The sequence below is a fragment of the Gorilla gorilla genome, chromosome 12 (assembly GCF_029281585.2).
Source record: "Gorilla gorilla gorilla isolate KB3781 chromosome 12, NHGRI_mGorGor1-v2.1_pri, whole genome shotgun sequence".
Classification (NCBI taxonomy): Eukaryota; Metazoa; Chordata; class Mammalia; order Primates; family Hominidae; genus Gorilla; species Gorilla gorilla.
In genome coordinates this window covers 81546292-81561583 of record NC_073236.2, presented here as the reverse complement: position 1 = coordinate 81561583, position 15292 = coordinate 81546292, and the positions used below count along the sequence as shown (strand labels likewise).

Here is a 15292-nt window from a genome sequence, read left to right as displayed (position 1 = left end):
GTTTTCACGCTGCTAAGACATACCCAAGACTTGGCAATTTACAAAAGAAAAAGGCTTAATTGGACTCACAGTTCCATGTGGCTGGGGAAGGCTCACAATTATGGTGCAATGCAAGGAGAAACAAGTCCCATCTTACATGGATGGCAGCACAGACAGAATGAGGAAGATGCAAAAGCAGAAACCCCTAATAAAACCATCACATCTCATGACACTTATTCATTACCACGAGAACAATATGGGGGAAACCGCCCTCACGATTAAATTATCACCCACCGGGTCCCTCCCACAACACATGAGAACTGTGGGAGTACAATTCAAGATGAGACTTGGGTAGGGACACAGAGTCAAACCATATCATTCCACCCCTGACCCCTCCCCATATGTCCTCACATTTCAAAACCAATCATGCCTTCCCAACAGGCCCCCCAAAGTCTTAACTTATTTCATCATTAACTCAAAAGTCCATAGTCCAAAGTCTCATCTAAGACAAGGCAAGTCTCTTCCACTGATGAGCCTATAAAATCAAAAGCAAGTTAGTTACTTCCTAGATATAACAGGGGTATAGGCATTCGATAAATACAGCCATTCCAAATTGGAGGAATTGGCCAAAACAAAGGAGCTACAGGCCCCATGCAAGTCCAAAATCCAGCAGGGCAGTCAAATCTTAAAGCTCCAAAATGATCTCCTTTGACTCCATGTCTCACATCCAGATCATGCTGATACAAGAGTTGAGTTCCCATGACTTTGGGGAGCTCCACCCCTGTGATTTTGCAGGGTATGGCACCCCCACCCGGCTGAGTTCATGGGCTGGTGTTGACTGCCTGTGGCTTTTCCAGGCACAGTGTGCAAGCTGTCGGTGGATCTACCATTCTGGGGTCTGGAAGATGGTGGCCCTCTTCTCACAGCTACACTGGGCGGTGCCTCAGTAGGGACTCTGTGTGGGGACTCCAACCCCACACTTCCCCTCCGCGTTGTCCTAACAGAGGTTCTCCATGAGGGCCCCACCCCTGCAGCAAACTTCTGCCTGGGCATCCAGGCATTTCCATACATCTTCTGAAATCTAGGCGGAGGTTCCGAAACCTCAGTTCTGGACTTCTGTGCACCCACAGGCTCAACAACATGTGGAAGCTGCCAAGGCTTGGGGTTTGCACCCTCTGCAGCCACAGCACAAGCTCTACACTGGCCTTTTTCAGCCACAGCTGGAGCAGCTGGGATGCAGGGAACCAAGTCCCTAGCCTGCACACAGTTCTGGGACCCTGTGCCCACTTTTTCCTCCTACACCTCCAGGCCTGTTATGTGAGTGGCTGCCGTGAAGACCTCTGGCATGCCCTGGAGACATTTTCCCCATTATCTTGGGGATTAACATTTGGCTCCTTGTTACTTATGCAAATTTCTGCAGCTGGCTTGAATTTCTGCTCAGAAAACGGGATTTTCTTTTCTATCACATTGTCAGGCTGCAAATTTTTTGAACTTTTATGCTGTTTCCCTTTTAAAACTAAATGCTTTTAACAGCACCCAAGTCACCTCTTCAATGTTTTGCTGCTTAGAAATTTCTTCCACCAGATACCCTAAATCATCTCTCTCAAGTTCATAGTTCCACAAATCTCTAGGGCAGGGGCAAAATACCACCAGCCTCTTTGCTAAAACATAACAAGAGTAACCTTTGCTCCAGTTCCCAACAAATTCCTCACCTCCATCTGAGACCACCTCAGCCTGGACCTTACTGTCCATATCACCATCAGCATTTTGGGCAAAGCCATGCAACTAGTCTCTAGGAAGTTCCAAACTCTCCCACATTTTCCTATCTTCTGAGCCTTCCAAACTGTTCCAACCTCTGCCTGCTACCCAGTTCCAAAGTCGCTTCCACATTTTCAGGTATCTTCTCAGCAGTGCCCCACTCTACTGGTACCAATTTACTGTATTAGTCTGTTTTCATGCTGCTGATAAAGACATACCCAAGATTGTGCAATTTACAAAAGAAAGAGGTTTAATTGGACTTACAGTTCCACATGGCTGGGGAAGCCTCACAATCATGGTGGAAGGCAAAGAGGAGCAAGTCCCATCTTACATGGATGGCAGCAGGCAAAGAGAGAATGAGGAAGATGCAAAAGCAGAAACCCCTGATAAAACCATCAGATCTCCTAAGACTTATTCATTACCATGAGAACAGTAGGGGGGAAACTGCCCCCGTGATTAAATTATCTTCCGCCGGGTCCCTCCTGCAACACATGGGAATTGTGGGAGTACAACTCAAGATGAGATTTGGGTGGGGACACAGGGGATACAGAACCAAACCATATCATAAAGTGGTATGTATTTCTTCCAAACTCGGACATTTTTGAGACTGACAGGGGCCAAAACAAAAAGCATAAATTAGGGCTGTCCTAGGCAAAATGGTATGCATGATAAGCTACTCAAAGCAAAAGTATTTGGTACTTTCAACTCTAGGATACTCTTAATACCAAACAGAAAATCTTGTTAAACACAAAGGACAGTTTAATTCTTATTTTTTTAATAGGCCATTCTGTAAAACAACATGGGCAGAAGTTAACAGAAACCCACCAAGACATCATTTTGTATCACTTACCTTTGTGAGCCAGTGTTACACCCAAAATAACCCAGACCTGTCATACCATCTTCATGTTAACCTTTGGGGAAGTTGCTGTTTTGACTGTGTTTTTATAGAAATTGAAATAAGAACAGAAATTATAACAACAGCAATCAAACTTAAGGTCAACTACTAATTCTCAATATTATTTCCATATTTCTTTCTAAGGAAAGAAAGGGAAGCTTTCATCTTATTTTAAATATTTCTTTTTCTTTTCCAACTTAGAACTTGTATAATGTCTAATCCTATAGAGTTGATTAGAAATACCAAATATGTAATTTAAAAACACAGCAAGGCCAGCATTATCTAACAAGGATTTTTCTGTATCAGATTTTATGATTATACTGACAAATCTACAAGATTATTATTTAGAGTGTAAGGAAAATACAGACTTATTGACAGAGTCTAGAAATCATTAAGATTCTGTAAATACATTTAAATCAATCTGTCATGCAAATCATTGTGTGTGTCATTTCAAAAGATAATTTAAATTAAGAATTTAGTCAGCTCCTCAGGCGGGGCCTTAAACAGTAGCAATTCTAGTATGTGGACAGCACAGTTCAGGTCTCAGCTTTAGATCAGCAGGTCCTGAAACCCAATTTTATCAGTGTATGTGTGTACCAGACCTAATTTAAGAGTTAAGCCATAAAAATAAAGTTGATAGGTTTTGTCACTCTACCAGACAGTAATGGATTAACACGAACAGAATTATCTTCTCTGGCTTCTCACAATCCATGCACACCACTTCTCTTCTGCTAACACATTCTTTATTTTTAAACAGTATAAAACAAATGATTAAGTAACAGCAGCTAAATCGAAAGTCATTTATTCATCCTAGACCAGGCATGGCAGCGAACACCTGTTAATCCCAGCATTTTGGAAGGCTGAGGCAGGAGAATCATTTCAGCCCAGGAGTGTGAGACTCGCCTGGGCAATACAGCAAAACCTTGTCTCTTAAAATAGAAAAAAAAAAAAGAGAGGGAAAAAAAGTCACTCATCCACCTCAGTAACTATAATTAAACTATAATCTTTCACAAATCTACGCAACAGATTTTGAAACTCTCCAAGGGTGTGTTAATTTTGCAAATCGTCCATTTTATTCGTGGTAAGATACTTTTTATTAGTTTCACTCTCAATGTGTGACTATCTCCAGGTAGTTGGGGAAAATTTATTAAAGGCTCCATATCGGAGCTGCCCTATGGGACAACTCTAGGGAGCATCATTCACACAGAATGCCTGAGTGGTGTTATGTACCCAGCCCTGTCTATATACACTTGTTTTATAGAAAAAGTTGGAAATAAAAATATTTATCCTAAAATTTATCCTGAGAAATTAAGTAAGAATACATGAAGCACCTAGCACAGTCAGTGGCACACAACAGAAACTTCATAAACAACAGTCCCAGTATGTAACAATCTTAGTGAAAAAAGGAGGCAATTATATTGTGATAAGTGACATATGATAGAGATATTCATATCCTTATTTTTGGCTTTCATCTATTATCGAAGTTAGAAATCTGTTCCTTTTTCTCCTACATTAGAACAATGGGTATACTACAAAGCAAAAGACAACACTTTCTATTTAGCTCACAAAACACTTACTCCATATTTTATATACTTGACTATTTCTCTTATAACTCTCAAGAATCCTATAATTATACTCTACCCTTCTTATCGTGGTCATAATTCAGTATTACTATGATCAACTACCTAAATTCTGACTCTTCCACTAGATATAAGTTCCATGAGGAATCTTTATTGTTGTTGCTCTTGTTGACAGGGTCTCACTGTCACCTAGACTGAAGTGCAGTGGTGTGATCTCAGCTCCCTGCAGCCTCGACCTACCCAGGCTCAAGTGATCCTCCCACCTCAGCCTCCCGAGAAGCTAGGTGCGTACCACCACACCTAGCTAATTTATTTATTTATTTATTTTTGTATTTTGTAGACACGGGGTTTCACCATGTTGCCCAGGTTGGTCTCAAACTCCTGAGCTCAAGTGATCTGCCCCACCTCAGCCCCCCAAAGTACTGGGATTACAGGTGTGAGCCACCACACCTGGCCCATGAGGAATCTTAAGTCTTGCCTTATGTATCCTTAGTCCTTTACATTATAGGAAGTCCATAAATATTATTAGCAGGGTAAAAAAATGAGTGATTCAAAAATCTCATATCACATCCTTAATGCTTCAACTGATTTTTCTTATTGCACTTCTCTCAACAATGTCAGATCCACTAAGGTAGGCTGCCTCAAACTCACCATCTCAATACAACAGAAATAAAACTAGAACATTTCCTCTGTCCTTGACAAACCCTTTCTACATTTCCAACTATGCTCTAAAAAACAAATATTAACATTAAGCATCTGAAGTCAAAATAATATTTATTTATTCCATCAATCTATACCTAAAGAATGACTAGGTCCATGACATCAATGCCTCAAAACTAATCATAACCTCAGCAGGAACTGCTGCTAGTGCTTCTCAACTTTTTGCTTGTCTTCCCTGTCTCTCCTCACTATTGTTATGCTTAATTTTATTTAAAAGGCTCCAACCATCCCAAATCCTACTCAAGACTAATGTCTTAATAAATGAAGCCTAATCTCATGAATAAATATCAACCAGTCCTCAATATCATAATATAGTACACTTACAATTATATGTAACATCTATTTCTGGCCTAAATGGAATAGCTTGCTAAAGACTAACACTTCTACAGTGAACAACTAAAGTAGGCTGATAAAAAGAAAATGGGGGAAAAAAATTGAAAGCATCAAAGAATTGCTAAACTGACCAGGCCTTGAAGGGCCAAAGTCCTAAAGAAGAGGGAACAGAAGTGAAGTAAGCCAACATTCTGAAGCCATTTTCCTCAATATATTTATCAATTCTGGCACATGGCAAGAGAAGAAGGATCTGGGCAAAGAGCCCAGAGAGAGAGCTGCTATTAAGTGGCAAAAAAAAGCATCATTTCCGCCAATCTCTTGAGGATAGAGAGATAAAAATAACAGACTGGAAAGGCCAGAATCTGGGGAAAGGTAGGCCCAGAAACTGGCCTAACATTCTGCCAATATTCCCTCAAAACTTCTGATAAATCCTTAAACTGTAGGGAATAAGAGGATAAAAAGTCAAGCAGAAAGGCAATGAAAAACAAGATTTAGAAAGTTCATAATACAAGGAGAAATTAATTGGAATTCAGGGCCTACCAGTGAGACAAAGTCTCAGTGAATACCCCAGGATCTCTGTGGGAACTCTTGAAAGCCTGCTCCTAAAAGCAACGCTAACAAAAAGTGATAGAGCTTTGTCAAAAATGGACCCCAAACTGTAATTGAGAGGTCTTGTGGAGACACAAAGGTTAGAGTTTAGGATCTACCAGGGGGGAAATCCCAATGAATATACCTGGCTCTTGCTTGGAAGCTCTAAAGGGTAATAGCTTGAGACAGGAAGGGCAGCAATCAGAGGTAGACTGACCTCTGTGAAAACTACAACCCATCCTGAACCCACTTGGGCCCTTTGCCAATCTGTTCCCACTCTATCTTCCCAGGAAGAGAAAAGCTAAACCCTGTACAGAAGAAAATAATATCATCTGGGGCCTCTAAACTATTTTATGTGCAATATCCAACAGTAAACATAGCACTACATAGCACTGAAGTCTGAATAGCCAAGGGCAAATGCAGCAGGGGCAATGAGAAAAGGTACACTAACTAGAATGCCTCCAAATTAAGCCAGTTTCCTCATTTATCTCCTTTCACCAGTTCTTTTGAAAGAAAGAATAGTTACCTTATTGAGCAGAGACAAGATTTAAGATTTTACATTTTTTGTTACAGAACATTTCAATTCTGTATTGAATCAGTTATGAAAATAAAGAAAAGTAGAGAAAAACCCTTTAATTTTCAAAAACTATTAGGGATGCCAAAATATAAGATCATATGACAATAAACCATACACAAAAAAGTGAAAACAATGCACACTGTCCACCTTCCCATTCACACACAGGTACCTTCATACCTTGACCTCTGACCTCACCTACAACTGGGATGTACCTAGAGATGTGGGGTAGTTCTCCCTACCGCCCAGGTTGGAATCCAAGCAGGGGGGTAAAGCGGGTGAGGAGAAGAGGCTCGCTTCTCTACCCTCCTTCATGATTCCTGACCCCCCAATCCTTTTTCCCATTTCCTTTGATGTTATTTTATTACAGCTTTTTAAATATTTTTAAAAAATTATTTAACCCTTGGCAGCAGAGACTAAGGAGGGGAATAAGGAATTGCAGACTCTGTATGACTGAAATAAAGAGAAATAAAAACAACAGAAAGGGATCCAGAATACAGGACTTTGAAAAAAATACACACACACACACACATTATATATATATGTATATGTTTGGCTAAAACAAGAGGAATTTATTCTCTCATAGTTCTGGAGGCCAGGGGTTCCACATCTGTTCACTGGGCAAAAATCAAGGTGTCAGCAAAGATGTGCTCCCTCTGGAGGCTCTAAGAGAGAATCTATTCCTTGCCTCTTCCAGTTTCTGATGGCTGCCAGCAAGAAAAATATTTTAAAACCATGAAAGAAAATAGAGAAAAAGAGGAAGAATTTCAACAGAGCATTAAAATCTGTTTTAAAAAATGCAAATGGTAAAGAGTAGTTTTTAAAATATGTAACTAATTAGCTTGTGTAGTTATAACAAAGTAGACATTAAGACAAGAATATTTCTAGAGATGAAAAGAAACATGTCCTAATAACAAAAGGGAAAACCAACAAGGAAGACATAGCAATTATAAATCTGTATGTACCCAATAACATGACTGCAAATAGACATAAAGCAAAATTTTGAGGAACAAAAACAATTCCAAAAATTCACAATCATATTGGGAGAATTTAACACAGCTCTCTCCAGAGCTCTTAGGACAAGCAACCAAAAAAAAAATAATAAATCATTAAACTATATTGGATATCTGACACACATAATTAATAAATGTGAGGAATGAATAAAAGCAAAGCACTGTACCCAACAAGAGATTACATACTCTTTTTAAGTGGAAATAGAACACATACCAAAATTGACAAGGCGCTGGGTCATAAAGCAAGCCTCAGTAAACTTCAAAGTATTGAGATAATTAAAAGGATGATTTCTGACAAAAGTAGACTTAAACTGGAACTCAATAACCCAAAAATCTCCAGTTGTTTGAAAATTAAGAGATATACTAAATAAGTCAAAAGAAATCACAATGAAAATTAATATTTTTAACTGATAGTAATAAAAATATAACATCAAAACTTACGGGATCTAGCTAAAACTGCTTACAAATTTACAGCCTTAAATTAATATATAATAAAGTAAGATAAACTGGAAAAAAATCAATGACCTACATATCCATCTCAACAAATTACAAAGGAAGCAAATCTAAAAAAATTAAATTCTTAATAAGCAGATATTAATGATAAAAAATATACAATAGAGAAAATTAACAACGCTAAAAGTTGGGTCTCTGAAAAAACTTAAAAAATTGATATGGCTCTTGCAAAACTGATTAAGAAAAATTACAAAGGCACAAAAAACTCGTGTGGAAAGAAAAAGGCAGCATCACTATAGATCCTAAAATCATTTTTTAAAATGAACGTACGATGAAACAGAGAATGTGACAAAGCAATCTGTGTTACAAATATGGGAAAGAAGTACATTGAAGAGGGTGGAGGAAATGGTTCTAACCTAAGTAACTGTGAAAACGAGTGAAGCCTATAAAGGCAAAAAAAAAAAAAAACTATAAAAATAAGCATTGTATAGTTGATAAAGCTGTCACCCATGGAGGTACAGATTAATAATTCTGATAGTGCTCTGCACGTATACTGCAACCGAACAATTAAGTAAATGGATAACAGATAATGGGAGCTCGGTTTCTCCCTGTTGGAGTATGAGATTTCAGATATACCAAGCAAGTGGGCTACAAAACTACATATGGTAATGGACTGGAGTTGTAGACATCAGTATAAAATCATGTTTACCTTAATACAGATATAAATGGTTATATACAAAAACATTTACAAGTATGTACACATGAGTTAGTATAAACACATTTTTTTTTCCGTTTTTCAGCTAAGAAGGCCTAGAAACAACAACACACCAATAGCAACAAGCACCCATAGTGCCCACATCCTAGTTTCTAATACCACTCACAAATAAAAGCAACCAGGACTCCTTGGAAAAATGGCTGATTCTAGGAAAGGGCAGGAAATATACAAAATTTCTTTCACTGCCAGAAAGTAAATACATGCTAAAAAAAATATATATATATATATATTTTATATATATATAAAAAATATATATATATATATCTCTCTCCACAATGATGAGGCCTGTCAAAAGGACACAGGAGCCAACTGAAAGAGCTCTCAATGGTCAAAGCTAGGACAAACTGAGCAAGAAAATAAAATAGTATTCGATTATAACCCAAAGTATAAAATAAATATCCATGAGTCCATAGTATTTCAAATAAATGACTGAAAAAATAAATAAATGAGAGGGAACAAAATCTGAGCAGAAAAATTCCAAATCTGTGTAAATACTCTGCCCTAAAGGAGGTGTGAGCGTAACTGCCCACTCCTGAAGTGTGAGCTACGTATAGTGACTTCCAAAGAGTAAAGTGTGGAGAGAGAGAAAAAAACAGCAACTTTACGGTGCAGAAACCCGACAAATACTACCTCACCAGGTAATCAAGATCAAGATCAACAGTGATGAGTCACAGAGATAACATGTACCCTTGATATGAAGAGAAGAATCACAGGAGAACAAAAGTCAGGATAAGATTAGCATACAGAAATATAAATCCTATATCCAGCATGGCTCTAAAAAGTGTGCCAAAAATTTGACTCTAAATTTCCTAGAGGCCAAGTCAAAGAGAACATAGTCAATTACATAGTTCACATTATTCATTAAGTGGCAGGTTGGATAGTCAGGCAAAGCATGACTTTTCTAGCATCTGAAACAGAATAAAACTTCTTTCATGGCTTCTCATAAAGATAGTGCTATTATCATAAAATGGAAGACATCCAAACATAAAATCCCTACTGCATATCTTAGGACTATTTCATACAACATCCTTTAATCCAAGTCAGTGGCATCCTCAAGAGCAATTATACAAGAGAGCAAAATAAAGTAGTTCGGTTCTAATATCCATGGGTAAAACTGAGAAAACACATAAAATAAGATTACAGAGACTTTAAGCAGTCCATCTGCAGTGAAACACTATTACATGCAATCGCGATTTTAGTAAGGTTTTAACAGTTGAAATCCGAGGCTGTAATTTTTATCAAGACCAGTATTTAAATAACTTGGCTCTTAAGTACAGACCGTACACACTCTGACTCTTAATCAGGGAGGCGGTAAGGTAAACGGTAAGGTAAAGAAGTATTCATAAAAAATTAAGTCTACATAAAGTCATGACTGAAGGAATGGCTAACCTATCTCTGCACATAGGTGCACCAAAAGAGGTATGGCCCACTCAGTCAAATTTTAGTGGTTAAAACAAAAGGGAAAAAATTGATCTACACATAAGAAGAGAAACTGTTCTAAATAAAAGCCTTTTAAGGAATATAAAGGGAAGTAGAAGGCAAAGGCAACGAAAATAATTCTTATTTCTGTAATAATCACAGTGCATTTTTATCACCTCTAGAAACAAATTTACATGGGAACAATTTGGAACTCTAAAATATGTTTAAGTCTCTATTTAGTTTTTCTTTATAGTTATCAGGTAATGGTATAAAATATATTAAAGGACATATATTCTGCACTTAAGATATGTTCCTTGTTCTCTTTTAAATGGCGATTTGATTTTCTGGTTCTTTTTAGGTTAGTTATCAAAAGGCCAACTCATAGAAAATAGCTAAAAAACAGATGAATAATAAGATGTTTAAAACATATTAAGAAAAACTTAGTGGTGAAAAATTGCACATTCCTTCCACATTGTACCTAAGTTAGCCCTCGATTTATCTTAGTAATAGAGCAATCTAAATGGAAATAATAAATGAATACTAAAATACTATTGATAATGGTTAAGAAGTGATAAGAATTGCCGGGCGTAGTGGCTCACGCCTGTAATCCCAGCACTTTGGGAGGCCGAGGTGGGCGGATCACGAGGTCAGGAGATCAAGACCGATCCTGGCTAACACGATGAAACCCCGTCTCTACTAAAAATACAAAAAATTAGCCAGTCATGGTGACAGGCGCCTGTAGTCCCATCTACTCGGGAGGCTGAGGCAGGAGAATGGCATGAACCCGGGAGGCGGAGCTTGCAATCAGCCTAGGCAACAGAGAGAGACTCCGTCTCAAAAAAAAAAAGTGATAAGAACTAAAAATTGGCATACCTTTACTGCTGCTTTAGCTCAAAGTAGAAAGGTTATAATACACTTAATAATAAATGTAATGTTTCAAAGTATCCACACTAAGAAGGAAGCTAAATTCAGAAACTGAATAGCAAACAAATCATCACATACTTTTTCCAGGTGGTATGTAGATTAAGTTTTAACAACTTGCATACACGTTTACTGAACTTAAGTTTCTTTATGCATCAGTTTAAAAAAAAAATCATTTTTTTCAAAGAAAGCTGGATGATTCTCACAAACCCTAGTTGCTAAAATTTACCACTCAAATTACAAAAGCACTTATAATGTTATATATATGTAAATTTAGACATGCCAAATTGTGTATTAACCAAAAATAACAATTATTCCAGAAATACTGCAATTTTTCCAGTCTCTTTCATGTGTCTCAGCATTACTCTTCAAACATGGAAAATTCAGAATACAGTTGTATGTTCAGTGAAAGTATCTATTACGGTAACATCTTACTGTGTACATAAAAATGTCATTTTTTCCAAATTACATTTAGCATTTTACTTTGTAAGGCAATTTTTTATGATGATATCCCTCTCTTTAATTCACAGCAACAATAAGGATCAAATACTCTAGTTACAATGAAACACTTTGACTAAAATCAGGTATAAATTGTTAAAACTAGAAATACATTAAGTTAAAATGTATAAAACAAAGGAATTTAAAACATAGTTTAAAACAGACATACTTATCCCAACCAAGAGTTCCTATCTCTTCAATAAGGCTTGAGTAGAACTGGGGAGGAGGAGGTAGTGCATACAGCTCTTGTCTATTCTTTAAGGCAACTTCCTGTTTAAAAGAAGAAAACCTGAATTAGCTGTGGAATGCAAGACAATGAACTGTTAATACCTGATTGCAAAACATAATTTCATTATCTTCTTAGTGCCTAATAAAAGTGCCTTTTTTTTTACAGAAAATCTGGCTGACTCATTCCCCTACTCATGAAAAAGAGACAAGAAAAAGTTAAAGGACTGCACTGAAGGTCATGCAAAATGTGAATTTTTATGCCATGAAAATAACTTGAGATTTTAATATTCTCCTGGACTATTATGCCTATCGGAGATAAAAAAAAAACTTTTTATTAAATTCATCCTCAAGGCTTCACTATGGCTCTATTCCCATGAATATGATGTTTGATATATACATTTTTTAAAAAGTACCTCTAAAGAAAGGCCTGAACTCTAAGTACATTACCTAAACTGACATATTTGTATACCATTATGAACCACATCCTAACAAACAAACTGATTATCAGAACAAATATCCACATGCTAATTTTTTTCACTGACTTATACTCTGTACTATTCTTCAAGCAGGTAAGTCGGAGTATTATGCCATCCATCTGGCTAGATTACAGCCCCGTTCCTTGCTAGGCCTATCTATGAAGGCTTTAAAATGTTTATGTTCTCCCAACCAAAACTAAAATTTTTTACAAGACACATAAACATCACTAGAATTGCTGAAGCTAAAATTACCAATTATTTTGAAGTTACCAACCTAGATAGACAGCTTATTTGGAAAGTAAAAATAAATCTATCTACAAATTACTTAGATGTTCATATGGTCTGAAGTATCAAACGGTATTACAAAAAGTAAGTAAATAAATAATTAATTAATTAAACAAATCAGCTACAATAAATAACGAAAGTAGATAGGGACAAGTTGAAAATTATAAACACTTCTGAAAAATATAATCCTAATAAAAGGTTGCAATTTTTATTCTTTTAAGTATATGTTTAATCTTATTTTTTAAGTATATATCAATTTTTTTAACCAGGATAGGATACTATTAAATTGAGATCATATTAGAAAGGATATTACAAAACAGCACTTCAAAACCTAAACTATTAACGGGAACTACTTCAATTTCGTTCTGAATCTGCTTTATGATGAAAAAAAAAAAACTGGGAAAACAGATCCGTACAGCTGAGAATATCAATATGGATTTAATTAGAGGGTAAGCTCCTAGAAGACAAAGTATATGCTGCCTTTTTTATAATATAAATGACTAATGTTGCCTAAAAATAGACTGATGGTCCACCAAAATAAATTCGTATTTAGGTTGTGCACCAACCTAATACTATGAAGATTGTGCTCTACTAGTTATTAAATAAAATGCATTAATATAGTATAGTACTTCTTTCGAAACTTGTTTTTATTCTGAAATATTAATTATTGCTATCCGCAAAAATTGAAGGTAAAAATAAACCTGGATAATAGTAAAAACACTTTTCAATCTTAGGTTTATGACATTTATACACTCTACCTTCTATTCTGAGTCAGATAAGTTACTCCTACTCTAGAACCGTAACAGCTAAAAAGGCAAAAGCAGAGAAGCAACACATTCTTCACAGAAAAGAGGCAAAGGTACATAGCGGAAAGGCTTCACAAACAGAAGTTTTAAATCCTGACTTTAACAATTCCTATTTTGAGGCCTTAGGCTTCAGTGGCTCAGCTCTAAAATAGAAATAAAATAACCTACCACTTAGGATTATTTTAAATATAGGTAATTGTTCACTTGTTAAATATATACTGAGCTCCCACTATATGCAGTTATTACTAGGAAACTCCATGGAAGATTTACAACATTTTCTGAATAAGTTCAATAACTACTGATTTCATGTGAGCATCACTCTCAACATATTTATTGGTGATTATAGTATAGGAACCCTATTACTTACAATACAGCCTAACACTAATAATTCTTATATCGTTAGGTATACTATCTTAAATGAGCAATAAAATCACCAACTTTGTCCGTAATTTCTGAAGAAAGCTAAAATACAGCATTTCATTTTTATTCAGAAATTGAATAAATATACTAAATAGATATTGTAAATCAGAGATCTCAAAATTTTATTTTAGTTTTAAACTAACAAGTGTTTCTCCAAAATTACATGGCCAAGAGAGCTGTGACTTACAATTTAATGAAGTTATTTTTGATAAGAAGAGTTTAATGGGACATGATATCTATACTTTTACTCTGGTTCCCTTAGTCTCTCCTTGTATTCGTATTGTTTATTAAAATTATAATAAAAAGATAAAATAAATGTTGCAAACTTTTCTCCAATGTCAAAGAGATGTAAACCAAATATGCTTCACTTGTTCACTTTACCTTTTAAAGGTTATTACATTAAGGCCTTTGATGTAATTTGTAATCAAGTTTGATAACCCTTATTAATTAGGATTTATAAACTCATAAATCAAAATTCAAACTTTAGAAATTAATTTTAAACTATTATTCTAATCTCACACATTTAATCAAAGTCCTACCTTAGAAGGTTCTTATTAGCATTAAAAAAGGACTCCAGAAAACAATCTAGCAACTAAGTTATCAATATGTAGTAGCTGCTGCTAGGAATAAAATGGTATCAACAAGGATCACAAAGAAATATCAAAACTTTCCATTGTTAGCAATATTAGTACTGCAATTTTTATATAAACTAACATAACATATAGACAGGAAAAGCATAAGTGAAATATAACAAGTAGAACATAACAAAAAACCATACTACAATGATGTTAACATTAGAAAACAGCATTTTCAGAGTAAAAGTGATACAAGCAAACAAGTAAAAATTCTATAATGCCAATCTGAATTGTAAATATCAATACAAACTCATAATTATATTCTTTCCAAAAAGTATTTTTTCTCAGTTTTGTCCACTGAAAAAACCTACAAGTAACAGCAATGCACACTCAAGTTTCCAGATTGAGGCATCCAAATACTATTTCCCACAAAGAAATCATGATTCTTTGGAGAAATGGCTGATTACAGTTATGGGATAATATGAATAAATGAACCTGGGGCAAGTGGTATCAGAAGGCAAACAAGCTTGGGTTATATTAAAAGAGCCAATATGAAGGGACTTGTGCTGACCAAAAAAAATGGGACAATTTAAGCATCAAAAAGAAAATGACTACAATAAAAAAATTAATTAAATATATAAAAATCTAAGAGTTCATAAAGATACTTTAAAAAAAAAAAACACTTCAGATCCCTGTGACAGTTGCTAGGCACCAACTCATTATTCTAAAAATTGGTTTCTGTTTTAAAAGGAAAAGAAACAAGCACTTACCCAGTCTCTCCAGTATAAGCTGTACCTCAAATTAACCAAACAACTGATGAGAAGTTCTCTACAGAAGATTTTCAACTAATAAATGCAGATGATGGAATTTTTAAAATTACCATTTGTAAATCCTAATGAAACATTAGATACAGGCAATGATTGTTATTAGAGGCTAAAATCATTAGGTGACAGTCTGATGGGAAACTTTATATTGAATGGATCTAAACCTATTGAT

The 15292-nt window shown here is 35.7% G+C and overlaps 1 protein-coding gene across 11 annotated transcripts in view; it reads right to left on the bottom strand.

The window, feature by feature from the left end:
• The window catches only part of FANCL (FA complementation group L), an 82061-nt gene that overhangs the window by 50941 nt on the left and 15828 nt on the right, over positions 1-15292 (bottom strand). For 6 of the 11 annotated variants that reach the window (XR_008677251.2, XR_010129976.1, XR_010129975.1 and 3 more), the window contains exons 5-6: positions 15067-15141; positions 11676-11776 (exon numbers count right to left, since the gene is read on the bottom strand). Coding sequence is in view for 7 of the 11 variants with exons in the window: in XM_055378855.2 (XP_055234830.2) it covers positions 11676-11776; positions 15067-15141 (176 nt within the window). In the remaining 4 variants the exon portion in view is untranslated. The remainder of the gene's footprint in view (positions 1-11675; positions 11777-15066; positions 15142-15292) is intronic. The other 5 variants (XR_010129977.1, XM_019021114.4, XM_004029267.5 and 2 more) reach the window with 1 other exon arrangement.